Source organism: Protopterus annectens, chromosome 1.part2, assembly GCF_019279795.1.
Source record: "Protopterus annectens isolate FY-2018-M chromosome 1.part2, PAN1.0, whole genome shotgun sequence".
NCBI classification, from domain to species: domain Eukaryota; kingdom Metazoa; phylum Chordata; order Ceratodontiformes; family Protopteridae; genus Protopterus; species Protopterus annectens.
This window is the reverse complement of record NC_056727.1, coordinates 395,402,590-395,429,883: the sequence shown is the minus strand read 5'-3', so window position 1 is coordinate 395,429,883 and position 27,294 is coordinate 395,402,590. Positions and strand designations below refer to the sequence as shown.

Genomic DNA, 27,294 nt, shown 5'->3' with positions numbered 1-27,294 from the left:
CACAGCAGTTATTAGGTCACTGTAGTGAAGCCATTGTATAGAACTCTGCTTGGCTGAATATGCTCTGAGCAGAGACAAAAACACTGATCACCTTATACAAAGAGCAATGCTGTACTTACTCTTAAGATGCATAACATGCACTAAGGCTATGCCACATTGAATATAGTCTATTTCTGATTATGTTTAATTAACTCCAAATATTTACTATTTTTGTACCATGTTAAAGTTCATGAAATCAATTTTGCTTTAATCTCTGATTTTTTACCCTCAATGTACTCAGAAATGCTTCCATTTGTAGTTCATACAGGTTTACCTGTATTGGTAGCATCTCTAATCACACTTAAAAGTTCTATTTTTATTAGCACAGTTGTTCCTATTACCACTAGAACTATTTGTGTGACCTTATTCTTTATTCCTCTAGTTTTTGTTTGCATGTTTGATATTTGATAACTTTATGTCTTTCTATAGTCACTGGAAGTAGCACTTTTGATAATCAGCGTTCCTTGTTCTCTTTTTCCCTTGAAGTATAACATAATATTTGTTTTCCTTTCACCTACATTCTTAAGTGTTGGTACTGGATGACCCCACAAGATCAGTATTTTTTCATTTTAGTAATCCTTTGGGTTTCTTACTTCTAATACCTTTGAGCTCCTTGTATGTTACAATGTTTACACAGTCTCCAGTTTAACAGCCTTGCCACATCGTTATGACTTTCAGTATATAAACCCTCAAACTTAGGGCTATTGCAACCTACATCAAGTTGTGCAACTGTTTCTAGGTTTGTACTGCAGAACGTAACATTTGTCTGTGTTTTCTCTTTTGTTGTGAAACATTTCTTAAGTTGTATAATGTCTTAACCTTTAATCATTTGGTTTAAATTCACCTAATTTTGGCCACTTTTGCATCAACTCTTTATCAACATGTAGTAGATCCAACAATTTTTTGTACTTTCAGTTATTACTGTACACTTCCCAGTTGTATTTTTATACTCCTTGCATTTTATCTTAATTTTTTTGTACATTCTGTTGTTGTCTGTGTTTTTTTCCACTTCTGGTTTGAGTCCCTAAAAGCTTCCTTCATAACGGCTTCTGTTTATCTGAAAAAATTATGTCATGTTGATCTTGTTTTCTTTATGATTTAGAACTTTAATAGGTTCATAGATGATTACTAGGCTAATGGCACAAGAGCCTTTACAAGCCTAGCCAGTAATACCCAGGATATGACAATATTATATCTTAATTCCCCAGATACGGGATGGGGTAGTATCAGGGTAGTGGGCCTTTGGTTGTTGGAGCCTTGAGTCATTTTACAAACTGCTTCTTTCCATAAGGGACATGGGCAGTACTCTGTGAATTTGAGGTATTCCATGCATTTATCCAAATTATATTTGAAGAGAGTGAAGGACAAGCTTTGTTTTACAAAGATGGGAAGTTTATTTTATTTTATTTTATTTTATAGATGAGGTAGCCTTTAGGATGCAGATCTGTCTCTCCAACATGTTCTGATAGAGTCACAAATAAGGCTCAGTTCCACGGAATGCATAACCCTTGTATAGTTTTTCTCATGGATTCACTATGTTTGGATCTTATGATGCAAATAAATATGTATGCAATCCCACAGTCACTGTTCTTATACATGTAGTCAATTTTAGGGATGGCCATGCTCCCTTCAGACAGAGGGATATATCATTTTGGAAATCACTGATTCTTTATTTATCCCGTGGTGGTGGTGCTGCGGTAGCATTGTCGCCTCACAGTAAGACGCTGTCTGGTTCGATTCTCAGCTAGAGCGTCTTCTGTGTGGAGACATGCGTGAATGGGCGTACCTTCATTGAAGGTTGTGCGTCAGGCCTGGCAAGCCGGTACGTAAAAATCAACTGCCAATCATTAGCAGACCAGAGTTCCGCTGTGGCGACCCCTAACCAGGAAAAGCCGAAAGACACAAACAAACTGATTCTTTATTTATTACTTTGTTTTACTCAAAAAGTCTGACTTGGAACGAAGCCAATTTTCAGCGGAGACCTGGGGAGAAACACTCCAGACGCTTGTCTTTGTAACATGGGAGGAAACTGGAGCACCTGGAGGAAACCCATATGAATGCAGGGAGGACATGCAGACTCCACACAGAAGGTACCCCAGCTGAGAATTGAACTGGAGAACCTCTTGTTGTGAGGTGACAACGCTACCTCTGTACCACTGCACCGTCCATGTCTTGTATATTATTTGATGAGCATGGGGCAGTTTTCTTGGTTTTTATGTATTAATTAAATAATTAATTTAATTACTTAATTAATTAATTAATTTACTTATTCATTTGTCATTGTTGATTGTGAAAGCCCATTTTTAGCAGAGGCTCAGAGAGAAAAGTTCCAACAGATAGATTTAACATACTTGTGACAAGACATTTTTTTTACAAAAATACATTATGTAGAGAGCTCTTAAAAGCATCTTGATAAAAACTGGTAATTATATTGTATTGACACAAAGATAAAACAATTCTGTATTGCAGTATTTAATAATGTGTAATAAACCTGTGTCTTATTTTGATAAAGCGTATCCAGCTCTTTTGGGGCTAGTTGATCACACAGAAGTTGTAGGTTAGAAAAAGAAGTACAAGCTGATTTATTTTATTTATTTATTTTACATTTGTTTACTGTAAAGTCTGACTGGACACATGGAGAAAAGCTCCACATTGAACATATAGAAATATAATATATCAGCAGTACACATAGGACAAGAAGTTAAATACTAGCTTAGACACAGTTTGGACAAACAGGTAAACATAAAGGTTAATTAATATTAATGAATTACTAAGTTTAGATAATACCCAATAAGTTTTAACCAAATCAATAAGAATAAAAAAATTAAAGAATAACTAGAGAGACATTACATCATTGCACATTTCTATGTAAACAAATAGACAGACCAATATGACAATATATAATTTCTGAATATAATTTACAGAGAAATTGAGATGTCTAATCTTAGTATGTCATCAGCTGTACGGTGGTATAATACTATGAATGTTAGTATGCAAAGAGGCATAGGTAATAGAATAGACAGGGGGAGATTGTTTAGTAAGTGAAACAAAGGTAGTAGCATAGTCAGATGGAGAGGTTAGTCTGGAGCAGAGCAAGGATACAGCCATTTGTTGAATAAGTGTGTTTTGCATTGTTTTAAACTGGGCTAGTGCTCTAACAGTTTTATTAGATTTATAGCTTGAACTTTATTAGCTTAAACTTTATTTGTAGATGTCAAAACAGTTTTATAATTACTGTCAGTCCTCTAAAATGCTCCTTACTAAGCTTTGTTCTAAAATATTTGTGATATACCACTGCCCTTCATCTATTCCCAGCTAACATCTTTCCAACTATCTACTATAAATAACTTAATTTACAAACCCACTGCTTGCCCTTTCCTGGATAAGCTTGTCAAATACAACATACCTAGCAGATCACTCAGATCAGAAGACAAAAACCTGCTATAAATCCTCAAACCTTTTAAATGACCAGCTCACTGTCTTTAACAATACTCTGTTTCTAAGCTATGGAATTCTCTCCCTTCAACCACCAGATCACCCCCCCAGCCTGCCACTCTTTAAAGCCTCTCCAAAAGCACACCTAAATAACCCATGGCTGTGCACATGTCTAAATCTGCCCTCCTTCCTTTTTCTGTGCAGTGTCTCTTACCCCCTGTATATCTATGAAACCTCATCAAGAATTCTCCCACCCTCACCCTAACCTTACTCTGTGTTTTTTCTCCCTAAACAGCTCTAAATTTATAATCTCTCAAATCTTCTGTGCTATTTCTCCCCTTCTGTAAGTAAAGCTATTTATATAATCTAATGTAATCCTATTCTGTTGTTGACATGATGCTAAGTTCATTAACTATTATCTTCTCAAGTAATTTTTCTTTTTTTTTTTTCTCAACTCTAATCTGCTTGTAATATATTGTGTAAAGTCTTAACTAACATCATATGTTTTAAAAAGTGTATTCTAGCTGTGTATGTACCTAAATGCATTATGTTAAGACTTAACTAACATTATTGTTGTAAAAATTGTAATCTATCTGTGTATGTACCTAAGACTTAACCAACATTGTTGCAAAAATTGTAATCTATCTGTGTATGTACACATTACTAAATGTAGAGCTTTTCTCTCCTGGCCTCCTCTGAAAACAGGTTATGTGACCCATTTGGACTATCCTGGTTAACACATGTTAAATAAATAAAAAAAAATAATTAATTAAAATACCCTCCTCTTGTTTCAATTCTTTTATATCACATTCCTGTCCAAGATATATGTTTTCTTGATGCTTCAATTTTTCTGCTACAAATGTTATTTCTGCCAGGCTGTTGAGACCAAATAACATTTTTTACGTCATCTGAAAAGGTTCTAACAATGTGCAGCTGTTCTGTTTTTTTGTTTGTCAGAGGAGCTATACCATTTTCAGTCATCCACAAAAATAACTGAGATATCTTTTGACAGGATGGTTTTCTTTAAATCAGACTGAAGCCATGGCCTAGACTATTAAGTAAGCAGCTTAACAGGTTGAGGGCAAGGCAAAGCAGTAATAGTGTAAAGGAATACCCTCAGAATATTCCACAATGGATGTTTATACCCTGAATACTAATTTGTCCATTTATGTGGTTCAATTACAAAGTGGTTTGCCATTTTTCTCTTAGGAAGTGCAATATAATTTATCAGTTTGTAGTGCATATAATGCATTTGTAAGCATACTGTGATTCATAAATGTGGCATACTGTCAAATATTTTTATACTGAGATTCTTGTCCCTTTTACAGGTCTGAGTTATGGCTGTTAAAAGATGATCTTTAGTTGCAAATGAATCTCTTTTATTCCCATTCTGTTTTAATGGCATGACTGAAATTTTATGTAGATGATTGTGTACTCTGTCTGTATCAATTCCAGTTTGCAGCTTATATAATGTTGTTGGAAAACAAGTTCTCAGTTAGTAGCTCCTAGGGTGATTTGCAGGTTCACTTTTAATTATGAGACAGGTTTCTCCTTTGCTAATCACACTGGTTTTATTTCAGAGTGTAGATATACTTAGTTTTTACAAAAGGCTAAAGCATGGCGCAAATATGTTAATACCTTTAACCAAAAGTTGCAGACAGCATCTGGACCTGAAGTTTTCCAGTTGGGAGCCTTTCTTAACTTTATTTTGATCTCAGTAGCAGTTATTTCATTCCAATCCATATAGTCTATTTAAGACTTTCTTATTTTTTATTATTTTATCTATTCGTCTTCCTTGCTTCATTCACTGGGTCCTTTGACTATAAACACATTGCTAATACCTATTCTCAAAGGGCACTCCTGCCTTCTGGGGGGAAAAATAAGTCAGGCACAAGGGATGAATTTCATAGGTTCATAGGTAGGTACCAGGTTATTGGCCCTTGGGACTATATAAGCCTAGCCAAAAAGGTACCCTGGCTTTTGCCACCCAAGAAAATTATTTTCCTGTGCCCCTGTTGAACAGAGCCCCAGAGGTGATCCCCAGGGTGAATTTCCTATTTCCCATCCAATCATCAAGATTTTTCTTGAAGAGTGCTAATGAGGAGCTTTGTTTGATATAGATAGATAGTTTGTTCCAGAGTATGGGAAGTCCCTGGGACAGGAATCTATCCCTCCAGCATGTTTGTTTATTGTGGTGACAAAGTTTAGGTCCCTAAAGCATGTGTGTAGCTCGGAGGGATTAGGATTTTTATAAGTGGAGCATGTCCAACAGCTCTGGGTTTGACATAGCTTTGTATGTTAGGCAGAGATCGCCTTTGAGTAGGCGATATGCGATGGAGTAAAGCTGGAGTTTTTTGAGACGGTCTGCATAGGGCATCTGTTTGAGGCCAGTAATCCTCTTTGTGAGGTATTTCTGCAGCCTTTCCATTTGTTGTAGATGTCTTGTGAGGTACATACCAAAAGGTGACTATTAAAATATTAAGATTTGCTTTAAAGTAGGTGAGGAGATCACTCTATGTATGTGTAATAGAAGATATTTTCAGAGTAATTGAGTAATGAATCTGCTTCTCCAGGTGTATCGTACTTATTTTTAATGGAGAGTGAAGTCTTTTGATCAGCTGTCTTTTTAGCCATTTATTTTCTGGAGACATAGGAGATTAAAGAGGGTTCGCCCCTTAACAGTATGGAATGGAATATGATACATAAATCTGCATGCAGGAATATATAAGAGACAGAACACAGAACCATATCTTCAAATCTGTCTTGGTAGCTGTGGGTCTCTAGCTCAGTGTTATTTTTAGATAGGAACCTGGATGAGATACTGTTAGTCATTACTTGGACTAGACAGAAATATTTCTTGACTTGTGTTGCTATGTGATGATCAAAGGAAAAAGAGCTGTCTACACAGGTGTAAAATTTGTTATGATTGTATGAACTTGGGGGAGGGATGCTGTCTACAGTGTAAGCTGCTTTCAAAATATGTTTGTCACAGATGGCAATGCTATACTTCTTTGCATTTAATTTAAGCTTGCTTCAAATACCTCACTGATTTCTTTGGCTTAGCCCTTGGTGTATTAACATTGTATCAGATGCTAAGTAAACAGCAGTCACTTACAAATTTAGATAGCCATATGTCTGGGCTAGTGGTTTGGAGATCCTAGACGTAGATGCCAAATAGAAGGGGTCCCTGTCTTGATCCCAAATGGAGCATCAATAGTCCCCTTTTTCTTTTTGAGATATATAGGTTCTATCTTTCATCCAGTATGTTATCCATCTTACAGTGTAAGGGCTACATTTAGGACATTAAGCTTGCTTACAGTTCCATCTCAGAGAGTAGTGCCTTGGTGAGACTGGGTTATGTTCTATGAACTGTATATCCACTATTTACATCTAAAAGATGTTTACTAAATTAAGTAGACATGATCTCCTTCATAGGTTCATAGGTTCATAGGTTGGTACTAGGCTATCGGCCCTAGGACCTATACAAACCTAGCCATAACAATTCCCTGGCTATTTCTTCCCACACTATTTACTTCCCTGGACCCCTGTCTAGCAGGGTGACTGACGTGATCCCTGGGATGAATTTCCTTTCTCCCATCCAATCATCAAGGTTCTTTTTGAATAGGGCCAAAGAGGTGCTCTGCTTGACATGTATGGGCAGTGCTGGCAGAGTCTGGGGAGTCTCTGGGTCAGGAAACTATCCCTCCAGCATGTTTTGTTTATTGTGATGACAAGGTTTAGATCCCTGGAGCATGTGGCTCTGAGGGATTGGGATTTCTTTAAGTGTAGCATGTCCAACAGCTCTGGGTTTGACATGGCGTTGTATGTTAAGCAGAGATCGCTCCAGAGTAGACGATATGCGACAGAGTATAGCTGGAGTTTTTTAAGGTGGTCAGCATAGGGCATCTGCTTTAGGCCTGTGATTCTTTTAGTGAGGTATTTCTGCGGCCTTTCCAGTTGTTGCAGATGTCTTGAGAGGTACATACCAAATGGGGCATTGTATTCTATAATGGGTCTAATGAGGGATGAGTACAGTGGGACAATGACCTCCTTTTTTCTGGATGAAAAGCCCTTAGTGATGAGGTGTGCCACATAGAAGGATTTCCTGACTGTTGTGGCGATGTGGTTACACTGTCCACCTGTGTCTCTAAGTCTCTTATCACACTTTTGGTGTTTAGTGTACTGCCACCTATGTGGTAATTCACGGGTACATGTTTTTTCCCAAAGGGGATAATTATACATTTCTTGGCACTGAGCTTGAGCCCATGGCTCTGGCACCAAGCATCTGTTTCTGTAAGGCCCTTTTGTAGAGTATCAACGTTATTTGGGGAGTCAATAATGGCTCCCAGTTTGCAGTCATCTGAGAACTTTGTTAGCCAGAGTCCCTTAGTATTGGCCTGTACTTCAGAGAAGTAGATGCCAAACAAGAGAGGTCCCAGGACTGAACCCCGAGGTACTCCACTTGTCTCTTGTCTGGATCTAGATTTGAAGTCAGCTACTTTTACAGTGTGGGTTCTGTCAGTAAGCCAGTTGGCAACCCATCGAGTGATGTAGGGTTTAATGCCCAGCTTAGTAACATTATCTATGATTCCAGAGTGAGGGATAGTGTCAAAGGTCTTGGCGAGGTCCAGATAGACTGTGTGGACTGCCTTACCCTCATCCACGGCTCTGGAAACTGATTCAAAGAAGTCAATCAGGTTCAGGAGACAAGATTGTCCCTTAATGAACCCAAACTGGGTGGAGTCCAGTGTTTTAAGGTTGCCAATTTCTTTATTTATAAGTTCCATGATAATACATTCCATGGCCTTGCAGATCAGGCTCGTCAGACTGATGGGGCGGTAGTTCCTGGGATCCAAGGTGGATCCCCCCTTCTGGAGTGAGATAACTGTAGCTGTGCGCAACTCAGTGGGCATGAAGCCTGAGGTGAGGGTATGATTAAATATGACACTTAGGTGAGGAGCCAGTTCATTTTGTAGTTCATGTAGTACACAGCCCAGGATGTCATCTGGTCCCATGGATGCGGTATTCTTAGCTTTGGATAGTGTGTTTTTTACCCATGTGGCCGTTATTACTGGAATTTGGCAATCTTCCAGTATTGAGATGGGCCATTTAGGGGGTGAGAGGGGGGTGAAGTTGGCACTGAATCAATCTGCCAGGATGTTGGCAATGTCCTTGAGATCAGTATATTTAATGCCATTCTGTTGTAGCTCAGAGCAGATCTGGGCATTGCCATTTAGATTCTTGACATAGTTATAGAATGCCTTGTGGTTGTCTTTTTAATCTTTGGCAATTTTATTTTCATAACTAGCTTTGGAGGATTTTATGAGGGATCTCAGCTTCTTATTGAGGCTGGTAAGGGAGTTTTTTGCATCCCGGGATTTTCCTCTTTTCTGCAACAGTTTCTTCCTTTTGTTGTAAAGTTTGTTTATGGCAGGGGACCACCAGATTGGCTTTCTTTTTTTGGAGGAGAGCATCTTGGTTCTATTTGGGATGGCACGATTCATGCATGAGTGGATGTGCTCGTACAGTGCCTTAGTGTAGGACTCAGCAGTCGAAGTCATGAATTTTGTAACTTCTGACTTCAGTAGCATGAAGTTGGCTTTGGAGAAGTTTTTTATTGAGGTTTCCTTACTGGGGGGTGGGATGTGGATATTAAGGGTGATTAGCTTATGGTCTGACCTGACCAACGAGGGGGTGACCATAGGTGTGGAGCATCGATTTCCCATGTTGGTAATACCCAGGTCTAGGATATTGGAGCCCCTGGAGCCTGCTGTTGACAAAACTACAGCCATATGATTTTTTTAAATCAAAGTTGATGATATAGTATGTTTCATGGCTTTATTTATCAGACTTGCAAGACAGAACAGTGTCAAGTTTCTGGGATCTGACATGGAGGCCCCCTTTATGGAGAGGCACAGTAGCAGACATTTTCCATGCTTCAAGAACTTACCCTGTTGCTCTGTTTAAATTGACCAATTTTTAGGACGAGTTCAGAGTTAGTGTACTTGTTGCTGTTAATTAAGCAACCAGAAAGGTGATATTTTCAGCTTTAGAGATTACAGCTAGGACTTATTCCAGAAAAATCTTCAAGGAAAGAAAGGAGAAGGGACTCATGAGTTTGCGGACATTCAGTGACAGTTCTGCTGTGAACTTGGCACTAAATTAATTTGCAAGTACATTAGCATTATCTTTAGCGTCAGAGTAAGTAGTGACATCATGAATTAAGGGTTTCTTAACCTTCTGATACAGTTGAGAGATTTATGATTACCCTTGGCTTCAAGGTATAATTTTAATTATTGTTATGCTTTGAGCTTCTTTACAGTAAATTTTAGATTTTTGCTGAACTGTTTGATAGTGTCTTTAATGTGAATATATTTTGATTTATAATAGTCCTTTTTTTTTTTTTTCTTGTATTGTAGTGATTATTAATGCTGGCCTTCTGCCAAAGTCATTCATTTTTATTTTCCACATTTGAACCACTGTGTTTATGTTATTTATTAGAAGTTAGTATAATTTATTGGAAGCCTTCTAGCTTATCAGTGGGAGTGGTAAGCATTAGGTAACCTGTCTACCACATAAGGAGTGTTTCTGGCCCAGAATTTGTAGTTATTGGCCATTTGGGCGGTCTTCCATCTCTCTCAACTTTCTGATTTGAAAGCCTGCATTTGTACTTGTTTCTGTCCTGTAACTCCTTGGCCCATCTCATTTGCTCACTCAAAATTTTATCTGCTTTTACTGCATTTGTGTTTCTTCCTACTTTATTTTGCTTTTGCGTCATCTTAAAAGTACTCAATTGTATTTATTACTGCTTGGTGTAACTCATTCTAAGCCTTTTAGTTTAAGCACTTGGGCTTCAGAACAGTTGTTTTACATTAAGAAGGTTTGTGGCTGCACTGTAGTGGCAGAAGAGGTAGCTTACATCCTTCTAAGTTGGGAACTGCTGATTGAGGGCTCAGTGTCTGTTATTCTAAAGGTGTATTAATTCTGGTTTAAGCACTTGGGCTTCAGGCCAGTTATTTTACATTAAGAGGGTTCGTGGTCTGCACTCTTGTGGGAGGAGAGGCTGGACTCTGCCCTTCTGAACTGGGAATTTCTGGTTAAAGGCTTATAGTGCCTGCATATTTGAATTGCTTCTTACTGAAATTGGTACACCTTGTTTGCTGTAGCATAGACTAGATCCAGGCCTGCTGAATCTAGCTTTGTTTGTATAACTTGAGCACTAATCCAGGCATTCTTTAAAGTATTCAATTGTATTTATTACTGCTTGGTAGTAACTTGATTAAAGTGTAGCTATCATTCTAAGTCTGTTGGATTAAGCACTTGGGCATCAGACCAGTTGTTTTACATTAGGAAGGTTTGTGGCCTGAACTGTGGTGGCAGGACAGGTAGCTTACATCCTTCTAAGTTGGGAACTGCTGATTGAGGGCTCAGTGTCTGTTATTCTAATAGTGTATTAGTTCTGGTTTAAGCACTTGGGCTTCAGGCCAGTTATTTTACATTAAGAAGGTTCATGGTCTGCACTCTTGTGGGAGGAGAGGCTGGACTCTGCCCTTCTGAGCTGGGAATTTCTGGTTAAAGGCTTATAGTGCCTGCATATTTGAACTGTTTCTTACTGAAATTGGTACACCTTGTTTGCTGTAGCATAGACTAGCTCCAGGCCTGCTGAATCTAGCTTTGTTTGTATGCTTGTTGTTTGTTTGCTTGTTATTTCCCTGAAACGCTAATTCCACCTAAAACACGGCTTTTCAGTGCTTTTGTGGATCCCTATTGATATCTGCATTGCTTACTGTACTCATTTCCTTGTTTTACTTGAAAGAAAGTTACTGTTTGTCGTTTTTGCATTTAAGTTACCTGTAACACATTGCATTTAAGTTACCTGGCACTTGCTCACTAAAGCAATTATATAAGTCAGCACTAACAAATTAAAAGCACTACACCCTCACAAACTCCCCTTGAGTACCTTGTTCCCCATTGGCCCTTTTTTCAATTATAAAGGAATTCCCAATACTATTCTAGCATGTCCAAATGTCAGTTGTCAATCTCCTCTCCGGTCCAGCTGGTGAATCTGGGAATCTTGAGGCAATGTTACAACTGCCTCATGTACACAGACAACCCTCTCCTCCTCCCAACAAATTCCAACACATGTGAGAGATGCAACCATATAGCCAAACTGGAGGCTAAGCTCTCTCAACTCAGTACTGGCATAACCAGTCAGGAGGAGAAGGAAGCCACACTCACTACAATTCCAGTCTCACATAGACCTACCACAACAGTAAACCAAACACATAAACACACAAAAATATACTCGGAGGCTCTAAATAAAAATCTGCCTAAGCAGCAGAGACCTCCAAAGCAGACACCCAAGCAACCGCTACCCCAAAACAAAACACATGCAACACATAGCTCAGAAAGCCAGTGTGCTGAACAGTCACAGCCATTAAGGCTAAACAACACACCTGATACACTTGCAATAGGTGACTCTATAGTCAGGCACACTGACGTCCCACTCACCAGGCTGAACAAGGAGAAGGTCACGGTGAGCTGCCTGTCAGGCGCTAGGATCCACCACATAACACAAGCACTCAGGTCACTCCAAGGCAAGTACAAATATGACTGTCAAAGTCCATGCTGGTGTGATTGACCTGAGATGTACCTCCCTGGACTACATGAAAAGAGACATAGAGGAGCTCTCTGAGCATGTATCCCAGGCCGGTATGACCCTGACCTTGAGTAGCATCTTACCCTCACCAAGAATGATGCCACAATATGAAGACAAGATGATCAATTTCAACAATTGGCTTAAGTATTGGTGTCATTCAAAGGGGATCCAATGCCTGTCAGCCTGGGATGACATGCTCGACAAGCCACGATGCTTCGCTAGGGACGGCTTGCACCTGTCACCCCTGGGCTTTCGGATATTGGCAAAGGCTCTTACTACCCCATAGTGCCTTTTTAGGCAAGGCTCAAAAGACAAACCCACCTCCATAGGTATCACAGGGAATAAGAAACTAAGAGTAATGCTACTCAATGCCAGAAGTCTAAACCTCAAGATGCACACACTCGAAACTCTCCTTAGCATGGAGAACATCAATATCTGTGCAGTAACAGAAACCTGGTTCAAGGCTCCCGAGAGCACCCCAGCACTACCAGGTTATACCTCATACCATGCTTTTCGGCCCCAAAACTTGGACCGAACCACAAAAGGAGGGGAGTATCAATATTCGTCAAAGATACCCACACCTCCAGGTTGGTGGCACAGCACGAAGCATCAGAGACTATCCATGTTCAACTAACAGTGGGTAAAACTGCCTTCCAGTTTATAGCCTGCTACAGACCACCCTCCCAAACCCAGGAACCCCACTCGGCCTTCCTGAGAACACTGGAAAATATGAAGGTCTCTCCAAACACCATTATGTTGGGTGACTTCAACTACCCAAACATAGACTGGGAGCATTACTCTAGCTCCAACACCCTAGCCCAAAGGTTCCTAGAATTTATAAACTCAAATGCTATGGAACAACTTGTTACCACTTCCACAAGAATGGAAAATATACTGGACCTGATCATCACCAACATGGGGACTCTATGCTCCAGACCAGAAGTGTATCCCTCACTGGTAAGATCAGACCATAAACTAATCTCACTGGATATTCACATCCCGACCCCACCCCCTGCCCAGGAAACCACAGTGAAAAACTTCTCTAAAGCAAATTTCACACTACTCAAAACCGAGGTGGGATCCTTCAAAGCCCCCGGGCCTGTGGAAAATATGGCCCAGACCGCAGAATCCTTTATAAACGCATTCTATGAATACCTTCAGGAATGCATGGATCATGTAATCCCAAATAAAACCAAGACCCAATCCTCCAAAGGCAGACGTCCTGTCTGGTGGACCCCAGCCATAAACAAACTATACAATAGAAGGAGGAAGCTACTACATGATAGAGCAAAATCCCAAAAAGGGAAGGCATCTCTGATCAGTTTTAGCAAAAAACTACGGGCACTCATAAAATCATCTAAGGCCAGCTTCGAGAGAAAAATTGCACAGAACACTAAGGATAATCAGAAGGTTTTCTTTAGTTATGTTAGGAACCTGGGTGGGAATTCCCAGATATGCTCAGAATTAGTCCAAAATGACAAAAAATACACCGAACCCACAGACATTGCCAACATCCTAGCTGACAGGTTAAGCGCAAACTTCTCCCCCCTCCACCAAAAGGGCAAATATCCATCCCAGCAGAGTGCTGCCCCCCTGACATCTCAGATGCTCAGGTAAGAGCCGCCCTCTCCAAAGCAAAAAACACAGCATCAATGGGACCAGACGATGTCCCGGGCTGCGTCCTACATGAACTCCAAAAAGAGCTAAACCCAAACATAAAACTACTGTTCAATCTCAGCCTTACTACAGGATATGTACCCAAAGAGTGGCGTACAGCAACAGTGGTCCCTCTCCACAAAGGTGGTGCCTCAACGGATCCTGGAAACTATTGTGCCATAAGCCTGACTAGCTTGGTCTGCAAAGCTATGGAAAGGATCATCATGGACCTCATAAATAAAGATATTGGGGACCTACAGACACTGGATCCTACCCAGTTCGGCTTTGTTAAAGGCAGATCCTGCCTCTTAAACCTGGTTGATTTCTCTGAAACAGTCACCAAGGCCATTGACGAGGGGAAGGTGGACCACACAGCCTACCTGGACCTCGCAAAAGCCTTCGATACAATACCCCACTCGGGCATTATAGATAAGCTCACCAGCTTAAATATAAACCCCTATGTCACTAGATGGGTTACAAACTGGCTCAAGGACAGAACCCACATGGTTAGAATTGCTGGAGCCATGTCAGACTCCAAACCAGTTACAAGTGGCATCCCACAAGGCTCAGTCCTGGGACCTCTCTTGTTCAGTATATATTTCTCGGAGGTACAGGCCAACACAGAAGGACTGTGGCTGACCAAGTTCGCAGATGACTGCAAACTGGGCACCATAATCGACTCTCCAGCCGACACAAGCATCCTCCAAAAGGTCCTCATAGAAACAGACAACTGGTGCCAGAGCCATGGCCTCAAGCTAAATGCCAAAAAGTGTATAGTCATCCCCTTTGGCAAAAACAAAGTGCCCACAAATTACCACACAGGTGGTAATCCATTAAGTACAGAAGAAGTAATTAGGGACCTGGGGACCCAAGTTGATAGCAATCTCTCATTTGACAACCACATGGCCAAATTGGTTAGAAAAACATTTTATATAGCCCACCTAATCATGAAGGGATTCACATCTAGATCAGGGGAGGTCTTCGTGCCTCTTTACTCATCCCTCATCAGGCCCATAATTGAGTACAATGCCCCTTTTGGGATGTACCTTACCAGACACCTGCAGCAACTGGAAAGACCCCAAAAGTACCTCACCAAGAGGATCAAAGGGCTCAAACAGATGCCATATGCTGCCCGGTTAAAGAAACTCCAGCTCTACTCAGTGGCATACCGCCTGCTCAGAGGCGATCTGTGCCTGACGTATAAAGCCATGTGCAACCCGGAATTAATGGACATGCTGCACCTCAGAAAATCCAAATCCCATCGAGCTACGCGCTCGGGAGACTTGAACTTCAGCACTGAAATAAATAGGACATGCTGGAGGGATAGATTCATAACCCAGAGGCTCCCTTCACTTTGGAATAAAATCCCAGTCCAGGTTAGGCAGAGTCCCTCATTGACTCTCTTCAAGAGGAATCTTGATGAGTGGATGGGAGATCATAGGTTTACCCCGAGTATCACTTCTGTGTCACTGTTAGACAGAGGCACAGTATACTAACCTCGAAAAAGGGCATAGCAAAATTAATTTAAAATGGGTGGCGAAAGCCAAACACACTCTGGCTAGGCTTATAAATGCCATAGGGCAGATAGCCTAGTATGAACCTATGAACCTATAACTGGCAGATGAGGTTATACGTCGGCTTGAAATATTGTGATTGTATTTTGAGATCTCATTATTGCGTTTTAATAGTCTTCCCCCCTTTTTAAAGTCCTGGAACTCAGGGGTGATTTTTAAGTTGGGATTAGATGCCTTAAGAGATAAAATGACTTATCTGTGATTGGATTTGACTATAGTCAAGCATACTATAGAAGTAGTAGTGCAAGCTGGTATGATGTCAGTGGGGATGAGGTCTACAAGGCTATGGCCCTAGTGAGGTCATTCACAGCATTTGTAATGCTTGTTGTATTTGGGTGTACCCAAACATTGATGGGTATATGAAAACAGAAAAGTATTTTATGGGTAGTTCTTTAATCATAGTTAGAAATATTTAATTGTCCTTCAGTAACATGGAAGATGACCTATGGCAGGCTATGAATTGAAACTGCGTCATATTTAGGGTAATTTGAAGTTCAATCATTTATGTTTGTGAGTTACAGGGACTTGGTCTCGACATAATCAAGTCATTGACAAGCATTTACACCCCCCCACAGTTTTCAGCAAGTCTGAATGTTTAATAGATGCTGGAACCCAATGATGCAGTGCTGTCTTTTCACTGAACCTAAATCTCTGTTATAGCACAGATATGGGATGTGTTCTTATTACAGGAGGGCGTTGAGATTTTGCAGTTTATTACTAAGACTTCTTCAATTAAGCAACAACACCTTGGTGTGGTACAGATTGGAATGTTCTGCATTTTTTAATGTTGGAATATCCAGGAGATGTGCTTTGCCTAAAAAGGGACTATAAGAGCAGAACGTGCTTTAACCAGCATGTAAACCATGGAAAGAAAGGTGCAGACATCCTTAGTGAAAAATGTTGTACTGTTCACCATCTTGTCGTAAGCTGACATACACTGGATCTCCCCATAAAAGCTCCATTTGCTTAACCAAATTGTTAAAGCCAATGATCTTATCTTTGTATCTGGGCATCATTCTGTGTGAAGGTAGGATTCCACTCGGGGCCAGAGACCTACCCATATTTGAGACATACATAGCGAGCTACAACATCTCCCTTTTCACCTCCTTCTACGTGTGGCACCTCAGAGCATTAACAATTATATGATTTTTTGAAACAAAAACATAGACCTTAATGAGATCTGTACTCATAATCCTTGGTTTGCAAGAGTAATACTCCTGAGATGTATGTCTTGATTTGTGTGGAGGCAAACCAGCCCTCTACCCTCCCTAGAACTCCATACTTATTACAGCCAACTCTGAAGTCAGTTCTCTTTGCCGTGTGTGTGTGTGTGTGTGTGTGTGTGTGTGTGTGTGTGTGTGTGTGTGTGTGTGTGTGTGTGTGTGTGTGTGTGTGTGTGGCAGCCTCAATACATGAATGAGTGATTTTGTCCAGTTGCACTTTATCAGACACTTTGGTGCCAATCATTTGTCTGACCTCTCACCAGAAAGACATGCTGATGCACAAATTCTTTGTCTGGTAAAAAAAAAACAAAACATGAAAACAATGCATACTTTTCATATTGCTTGCTTATGATTAGAACATCTAAAATGAAAATAAATTGTTCCCTTTCTTTTGTATTTAGTACTTCACCTCCCAGTTTACAATCTGCCACTCTTTTCCCAAATATTATTCCTCATATTAACTGCTGTTAATCTATCCTTAAGACTAGCTGCTTTTCATTTTATTTTCATCTTAACGAAGACCACTACTACCCTTTCTGACTAGTACCATATATATAACTGTTGTAGCTATTTATATGACATGTATAGAAGCAGAGCATATTTGATCCTTCTACTTTTCATCAATGTGATTTTTGAAAATTTAAAACACATGATTCAACCTCGTCTCTGGTACTGATCTCTCTGTGCTGAGTGCCTGCATAAACATCTCATGAAGACTGAGGTGAAGTTTTAGTTTTTCACTTCCCTTGTTTCTATTTAGTCTGCTTTGATTCTTTATTTAATATGAATAGCAGGTTTATATCCAGCTTTTAGCACTCCTTGTCTTTGATGTGACTTTTATATGATATACACACTCAGTAGCCAACTTATTCTAATCTTTGTTGCCTGTTTTATTCGTAACCCTTGTTTTGAGATGGTACTTCATTAACTCAATCTTCTCTCCTTGGACTCCCTTAATACCTCATTTCAGAATAACATATCATTTTTTATTGATGTTTTTGGCTATCTTTTCTCCTCCATATCTGCTGACCCCTAAAACACTTACTTGGCCACTAAAACCAACATATTCCTCTTTGTGGGTTGAAGCATGGTCATGGTATGGCAATATCCAATTCATCAGCAGAAGAGTTTGATTTAGGACTCACCATTTCCTGTGCATGCCTGCATATTGGCAGGTGTCAGGCATGCAGCAGGGTGATGCAAAAGCTTGTTACCCAGTTTTCTGAGTGATATTCCACCCAAAGTGCACAGCCTCCCCAGAGAGAGAGAGATGCCTCTGTTCAACCTGAATTTCCACCAGGGACTAGAGATATACATTTCCTTATCACATGTGTACTTAAGCAACCTGTAAGCACTCTGTCATTTTACCAAAGGAATATGTCTAGAACCAGATTTCTTGATCTCGTATTACAATTTTACAGTAGTGTTTACTGTTGACTGCATTGTTTGGTGTTCATTTCTTGATCTGGTATTATGATTTTACAGTAGTGTTTATTGTTGACTGCATTGTTTGGTGTTCATTTCTTGATCTGGTATTATGATTTTACAGGAGTGTTTACTGTTGACTGCATTGTTTGGTGTTCATTTCTTGATCTGGTATTATGATTTTACAGCAGTGTTTACTGTTGACTGCATTGTTTGGTGTTCATTTCTTGATCTGGTATTATGATTTTACAGGAGTGTTTACTGTTGACTGCATTGTTTGGTGTTCATTTCTTGATCTGGTATTACAATTTTACAGGAGTGTTTACTATTGACTGCATTGTTTGGTGTTCATTTCTTGATCTGGTATTACAATTTTACAGGAGTGTTTACTATGGAGTGCACTGTCTAGTGCCCACTTGCAGTCATTTACAAATATGCAATTTTCACTTCATCCTGATTTGAAATGTCATAAGTTGTTACATTACTCCTTTACGACTGAATTAAAAGAAGAGCTGCGTCTGGTTTGCTCGATCTGAGATATGTTCATATGTCCAATTTTTGGATATGGCCCATTTTCCAGCCATGTTTCAGAAGGCTTCATTCATTTATCTGCCCATTTCTAAAATTCATTACAACTGATGCATAGCATCCCAGCTCACCAGCCAAGGTTAGTTGTAGTTTAAAATATCACAAATCTGGAAACCATCTAGCTTTCACCTCTCACTTCCACTAATAAACTGTGCTTTTCAGGCATGTCTGCCTCAAGATTATTGCTGACCAGGCATTAATGAGTTTAACAAACACTGTTCTATTTAGTTCAAAGATATGTTCTACTAACCAGTATACAAATTTGAAAGGCAACTTCTTTTATAAAATGGTGCTTGAATCAATTTTTCCCCATTCCTCCAAATAACTCAGAGAATTTCAAACATAAAGCCTTAATGTGCAGTCTGGCAGCTTGTGCTTGTGACTGTCATTGGTTACGCTGCCATTTTTTATATATTTGCAATTTATTTCTGAATGGAAAAAAATAATGCTTTCTGGGTTCCTCTCCATGGCACATATATAGTTTTCTAATTATTCCATATGTTGTGCACTGTTGGATGCATGTTTGGCAAACAATGTGCTAAGCACCATTTTCTTGCAGGTTTATAAAGTAAATGTTTATAACTGCAGTCTTCATCTAGAGAGTGTAATGTCAGACAGTGAAAAGGTACAGAAACTACATTTGTAAACGCCCAGAAGATCTGGTTTTGGATGGGGAATGTGTTTTGTTTGTTGATTGTGGTGTGGAACCTTGTAAACGTACATTGCTATGAACCACATAACACAAAATCTTCAAGCACCATGAAACAAGGAAGTGGCTTGATATAATGTCTGCACATTTTGAATGTCATGGTTAGTCTGTGTTAAAGACTGCATACAGAATTACTACACTATAAATTAAAAAAAAATGTCTTCACTATATTTTGTATAGTCCTGTCACATATCTTAGGGGGAAACCAAAATAAGTGTTCTCAAATAAAATAAGATATGGCCAGAGGTAAAATAAATTATTTGTGTAGCATTGGGCAATTGTTACATTTCTAGTGGTGTCAGTCGGAGACTGAAGTAGAAAACCACATGCATTGTGCCATCTACATGCTACAACACAAACATCTTTAGAATATTTTCTCAACTGACTGCTTACTGTTTTACTGCACTTTTCTATAAGTCCACTGTTCTGGACATCCTATGACATGAATTGACAGAATTAGGTCACTACTATGTCAAAAATCTTACCTCCTCATATCTGTCGAACACAGCCCCTTCTTGCATAAAGGAGGGCACTGGCTTCTGCCAATTAAACTCATATGGTTTGGCCATGATTGTTTTCAAACCTATAAAAGAATAGACAGAAACAAATTAAACTGTCAGTCTGCATAAGAGCTCTCAATAGAATTGTCTTCTCTCACAGAATCATGTCCTAATGTGTTTTTCAGTCCTAATTGCTTTCCACAGCTGCTGTTGTTCCACATACAAGAGTTAGAAGGCTGTAACATTATTAAGATGGTTATTTTTAACTCAACTCCAAATATGAATTGTTTGCTATCTGAAATGCCTGAATATATACTTCTTTAACATGCACTGCCTAATATTTGTATTCCATGTGATCAGTTATTAATTAGTTGCTTACTTTTGTGATTCAACTATTGAAGCCAAATTGATTATAATGCTTATATAGAAAATGCAACACTAGATTTTTTTGTCTTCCTTTAGTTTTATTTCTAGCAGTAGTGATCTTCACATAACGACTGCATTCAGAAATGTTACAGATTTTACAGCCTGCTTCTCGATTACTTCAAACAGCAGTGTACCATTAGTGATTGTATCATATCAGAAAATGATCAGCTGTGATTTGGACAATAGTTTGGTAAGTAAACTAAGATAAATTATAGAATAAATGCTTAATTATTTTGAGTGCATCACTTGAAATCATCATAGACATACTTAGGCAGTACACCAGTTATTCACAGATTTTTTTATCTTCTTGTCCCACTTACAGAAAGGATCACTCCCGAGCTTAAGAAAATGTAAGTAGAGCTGTTCAAGAAATACTAACACTTCATATACTTAATATTGTTTCTACACCATAACTGCAGACAATTATTTTTAGAGAGGATTTATTGTTTCAGAAAAGTAGCCAAAATATAGGGCTACAACCTTTCCACTTGGATGGTGCCTAATTGGGCAGTTTCGGCCTGCAAAAATCATGAAAAATTGTAAATGTCCTGAGATTTCAGGATAAAAAATATTTCCTACATTGCATCTAATAGTCACATAAAGTAATCATTTTGTATCTGAAACACCCTATATGATATGATATGAAACACCAAAAACAATTCAAATTCTGCAACAGTCAGCTTTTATTTAATCAAGAAAGGGAAACCCAGTTTGAATAAGGTTTGTCCTACAAAATTACGTTTTCATAAACATTTCCCATATTGGGAATCTAAAAAGGTAGCAATGCTACAAGATTACCATCTCGTAACAACCCCCCCCCCCCAAAAAAAAAAAAAAAACTGTCACATTTTATGTATTTTAAGATGTGGAGATGTTAATGTCTAACTTAACAATATCTCCTTAAGAAATCTGAATACTTAGAAAGAAATGTGTCACTAAAATCTGGTTTAGGAAAAAAACAGCTCACTGAAAACTGCTTTATGAAACATCATTGCATAAATGTTTAGTTATATTTCACAATATATTACATACATGTGAAATAGCTTTATACTACACTTTTGTTAGCACCTAGTTTGCTGTTTACATCAGCTGAAATGTTATGACAGAGAAGTTTAAATGACATCATGAATAGTGACTTTGTATACTGTATTACAGATGTAGCTACGGAGCTGTTGTTTTACAATTATTTGGCAATCCAAAGAAAACAGAAAGACTGTAGGAATTTCTTGTTTATACAAAGGTGCAGATCAAAATAATAAAGTGTAGGAAGCAACTTCTAGCCATAATCCAAAGTTAATGTATTTTAATACACGCTACCGGTAAATATATATATACCATTAAAGCATTTATTAATAATTTACATCTGCACAATATGATACCTAAAGGGACAATGCTACACTGGGCATTTCAGCTGCTTGCTGTTTTCATTTTTGACTTTCCTTTATATACACACACACATTATCTATCTGTCTATGGGTCCCATTGACATTATTGATAGTTCAGAACGTTGAACAGCTGTATACTAAACCCATATTATTGATCTTTAGCACATTGATTGCAAGTAAGTGAAGGGAACTCTTTTAAGAGGGACTGCAGTACAGTGGGGATCAGGGAATTTTCCCTTACTCCACTGTTGTGTGGTCTTAGAGTCGAACAACAAGATGTGGTGTAGAATTAAAAAAGTCAAATAAACCTCGAACAATCTTACAAAAGCAAGTGTGGATGGAGTCCCAGACACACATTTTAACTACTGAGCACTTTCATTCTTTTTATTCAACAGAACTTCATCAGAGTTAAAAGCAAGTACACAAAGCAAGTTTAAAAGAAGTACCAAATGAATCACATGATCATCCCTAACCAATAAAATGCTGTGGTTCCTTTCCATAGAAAAATAAGGTCATCAGTAAATATCCTGTAAATGACTACCGTTTCAAACAAAAGGTGAGGTCTGAGGTGTACCTGCTCCCACCAAGCCATTAATAGGTTAACAAATATGGGGGCCACTGAAGTGGAACTACATCAATTGTTTGACTTCATTAATTTCACTACCCCATTTTCATGGTTCACTATGAGTGGTTATAGAAAGGCCATCGATTTTTTTGACATTACAGTTTCCCAAGAGGAAGGTGTTTCTCAGTCTGCAGGTAAAATTTTCAGGAATGCGACCTTTGTAAATCAATACTTGCACAGAAAAGGTTAACACCCCTGTCATATGAAAAAAGGGGTGATAAAAAGACAATTTATCAGACTCGGTAGGTTTACCAGTAAGCAAACTATTTTTGAGGAAGAAGCAGAATATTTAAAATTGCTTTTCCTCCCAAAAAAGCTATGACATTGACTGCCTCACAAACATTATCAAGGAAATATTTATACTTAGATCAAACAAAGCTAACTAATTTTGATGAAAAAGCAGCCAGAAACAGTGACAGACACAGGAGAATAATTGGCTTCCACAAATACTTCACTGGGTAAATATAGGAGGGGTTTTCCACTTCCTGTTTCTAGTGACATGCATCTGATTAGAGACATACTCAGAGACAACTGGAAGATCATTTTATGGAATGGTCAATTAGCCAAAATTACTGGTGACAGCCCTTTGTATACTTATAAAATAATTCACAGTGTGAAATCCATGTTAGAATACTGTCAGACTTCATCTTTAGAAACAAATACATTTGGTACTTACAAATATAGCAAATATAAGCAGTGCCAATTGTATTACCACTTCCAATGTTCACATTAAGGCACTGAATTTAAACCTTTGGGCCAGAAACAGATATAATTGTGATTCACAAGGAGTGGTTAATTTGGCATCTTGTGATTCCTGCCCAGGGTTTTATGTTGGAAAAACTGTGAGGAAGCTATCAAGAAGAATTTATGAACAACTTTGGCTATAAAGAAAAAAAGACACTAGTAATTATTTAGCCAAATACTCTCTAATGTGTATTAATTTAAAAAAAAATCCAGTTTTTTGTATTAGATGCTGTCAGTATGAAAGAATTTATTGGCAATTAGAATGTCCTCCTTGAATGCTGTGAATCCTGGTGGCAAATATGACTGCAGGCAGATGAGTTACCCAGACTCAATGAGACCATAAACATTAAATGTTTTCTGATGGCACAAAGACTTTAAATGCTAAACACTGTTGTTTAAAGTTTTTAAAAGTACTCATAGTCTCTCATTTTATAGAAATATGGTTTCATTCTAGCACAATCATATTCAGAATTGTGTTAGCTACAATAGACCATTTCTGAGTGGTCAGTGCCTGGTACCATTTTTTGAACATGGTTTTATGTACACTGTAACTTTAAGATGAACAGAGGCAACAAAGAGAAATGTTTTATTGGTTAGGGATGCTCATGTGATTCATTTGGTACTTCTTTTAAACTTGATTTGTGTACTTGCTTTTAACTCTAATAAAAGTTCAGTTGAATAAAAAGAATGAAAGCATTCATTAGTTAAAGCTTGTGTCTGCGACTCCTTCCACACTTGCTTTTGTAGGTTGTTCGAGTTTTATTTGATCTTAGGGTTGGTGTACTAACTGGAACTAAAAAAGACATGTTTGTTCTTAATTTGGTTTTCAGCATTCTGAAGATCAACAATTCTAGCTCGATATTTAAGCATTTGACCTTCTAAATCATCAATAATGTGAATAAGATAGACTTACTATTCTATGTATGCACATTTATTATTTTTTATTAATTGTCATATCTTTACTATTCTTTGTGTGTATGTACATTTATTATATACATCTTGTATAACTGCCTTCTACTTATTCTGCAAAATAGAGCTTTTTTCCCTAGTCCTCCATTGAAAATGGGATCTCTGGCCAGTCAGACCCCTTTCCCAGTAAACAAAAGCAATAAACGTGTGTGTGTGTGTGTGTGTGTGTGTGTGTGTGTGTGTGTGTGTGTGTGTGTGTATTGTTTCTGTGTGTGCAGCTGTGTGTGTGTGCATGCATGTGCGTACCTGTGTGTGTGTTTGTCTGAGTGCATATGGCTGCTGACTCTAGCACAGATTGCAAAAGGAATAATGCCAAGTGCAAAATCATACAAGTCAAAACTGAGTGTATCAGAATTCTGAAGCATCTCATAAGTATCCAATGTTTCAGTATTCTGAGTGTGTGTGTGTGTGTGTGTGTGTGTGTGTGTGTGTGTGTGTGTGTGTGTGTGTGTGTGTGTGTGTGTGTGTGTGTGTGTGTGTGTGTGTGTGTGTGTGTGTGTCTTGCTTAGTGTCAGGGTTTCATATAAGGTTAGAGGCATTTAATGTTGGGGTTAGAATCAGCACACATTAGGACTAGTGTGAGAGGAGAAGTAATCCCTCATACTACCAGTACCTTTAGCCCACTATTTCTAACTGTAATCCTAGCCCTGACCCAAATCTTAACTCTATTGGTAACCAGTATACTAGATCACCAGGTATTACTCTTAAAGTGTCATAATAGCACTAATAACAGTACAGGGATTGTGGGGAGGGGAGATGCGCTAGACCAGAAGGGTAGCACAGATAGGTGCCATAATGACACTTCATCTGTGGTAGGGCAGACAGATTTGAAACAGATACACAGACTGTGGTGTGTTTTTGTGTGTATGTTTGTGTCTTTGTTCATGTTGTGTGCACTTGTGCTTAGGAGAGTAATTCAGGGGAATGCCATCATCTGCATAAGCAGCAGTTTACTGCCACTACTGCAGTAAATGCAATTCAAATTAGTCTTACCTCACTGAGATTTGTGGCCTAATGGATAAGGCAGTGGCTTCCTAAGCTGGGGTGTGTGGGTTTGAGTCCCATCTGGTATAATATAATCTAAATACAAGCAGAGCTTTTGGGTGGGAGGTTTGCAAAATGGTTAAGGTTTTTACCCTACAGACATAAAGTACAGGGTTTGATTCTCACATGGGATAATTGGCTAGGCTTAAAATAGCCCATAAAGACAGTTAGTCTAGTACTAATCTATGAACCTATTAACACATCTGAATTGCAAACAGGCACATCATGATAAAATACCCTTGTGCCTCATGGTAGGCCTTTTAATGAATCCCCAGTAAAGCTTATACTTATTGCAATGACTTCCAAGTTTTGCATTAAAAGTAGTCTATAACCATAATGCTCACTGCTTTAGCTTCTAAAATACAGGGATAATCAGGATATGAAAAGAACAACACTATAATGAACTTATCCTAGGAAGAATTACAACACAATTACTACTTACTGAGAATGAAGCAACAATATCAGAGCATATGTTAAAGTATTACTCACTGAAATAAAAAAAAAATGAACACTAATAGGGCATACTTTAAACTCTTGATACTTTATAAAACCAACTTACCTCAAACGCCTTGCATCAATACACTGCATGCCCAACCCTTGTGCTATTTAAAGCATGTGTGGAGGGGTGGGGGGGTGATAGAGCTTAATAAAGATTCTTTTGATTGCTTATTCATTGCTAAGTAGAGAAAAAAAGATGTATTAAGCAAAATAACATTTCTAATGAGTTGTCCGCGGTGGTGGTACTGCGGTAGCATTATCGCCTCACAGTAAGACGCTGTCTGGTTCGATTCTCAGCTAGAGCGTCTTCTGCATGGAGACATGCGTGAACAGGCGTACCTTCGTTTTAGGTTGTACATCAGGGTTGGCAACTCAGCACGTAAAAATCAACTGCCAATCATTAGCGGACCTGTGTTCCACTGTGGCCACCCCTAACCGGGAAAAGCCGAAAGACACAACAACATTTCTAGTGAGCTCTTATATCTAATATCTCACAACTCACAAACACATACACACACACACACACACACACACACACACACACACACACACATATGTTTGTGTGTGTGTGTGTATACATACACACACATGCAGTATATATATATATATATATATATATATATATATATATATATATATATATATATATATATATATGGGTCTCTGTTAGAATGCCGAAAGCACGGTTCATCGAACCAAAGTTTGACGAACACACTTCAGCGAAAGTGCATAACATCGAATATGCACTTTCGCTAAAGAAGACTGAAAAAAGGAGAAAACATGCTGTTTGCATGTTTTGTTAGTTGTACATCAACATATACTGTTGATGTACAGCTAACAAACCTCTTGTAGAGATCACAGTACAGTGGGATGAGGGAATATTCCCTTTTCCCCATTGTAGTGTGATCTCGGAGTTAGAATATTAAATTGTGGGGGTGTGGGGGGTGCAGTTTACAGGTTGTTAGTCTGTTTTTTGCCAGTTATGAAAACCGGCTTTTGCGAAAGTGCACATTCAAGATAGTGCAGTTTTGCTTTTATGGGCTTCAATGTTGTTAGATCAATGTTGTGTGCTTTTGATCTAACAACATAGACCCATATATATATATATATATATATATATAAAATGCATATTGTACACATGCAGAAAGATACATATGCATGCGCGCAGGCGCACACACACACACACACACACACACACACACACACACACACACACACACACACATACACACAAACTATGTCTATTTATTTATCTATCTGTATAAATTCAGGATGAAATAAACTAAGTATAGCATATTACTGGTTCTCCTCTACAAGTACTTCAGTTCCAAGAGTTCAAAACCCACTGTCTCAAATCTAGAGACTTGAGTATCTTGTAGCCAATGTAGGCTGCTGCTCACACTTGAACTTGAACATGAATTTAGGCAACCAGCCACGGTGAGGGAGGGAGCGGAAAGGGGTTATTTTAGGTGTTAGAGACTGTGAAGGGAGTTTATGGATAATGGAACAGGAAAGGAGTTTTAGATTTAGGGAGTGACTGGGGAATTTAGTTTAAGTAAAGGAGGGGGCTTGAAAGTTTATTTAGATTTAGGGAGATATTGTAGACTTTAGGTTTAGGGATGGGGTGTGGAATTTTAGGGTAAGGAAGCAAGGACTTTGGATGGGAACTGGGTGGAATTTTAGGGTTAAAGTTTTGGGATTGGTGGAGTTATACAGTTTTACAGAGTTAGGTGTTGAGAATGTTAAGCAGTAATAGGAGTGTAGGCTAGTGGGAGTTTGAGCAAGTGGTAGCTAA

The 27,294-nt window shown here is 38.7% G+C and overlaps 1 protein-coding gene across 1 annotated transcript in view; it reads right to left on the bottom strand.

Moving 5' to 3' along the window:
• Positions 1 to 27,294, bottom strand: part of PLCB4 (phospholipase C beta 4) — a 1,792,792-nt gene that overhangs the window by 1,638,818 nt on the left and 126,680 nt on the right. Inside the window, exon 2 of the mRNA XM_044056592.1 lies at positions 19,794 to 19,891. Within this exon, the coding sequence (XP_043912527.1) occupies positions 19,794 to 19,877 (84 nt within the window). The 5' untranslated portion in view covers positions 19,878 to 19,891. The remainder of the gene's footprint in view (positions 1 to 19,793; positions 19,892 to 27,294) is intronic.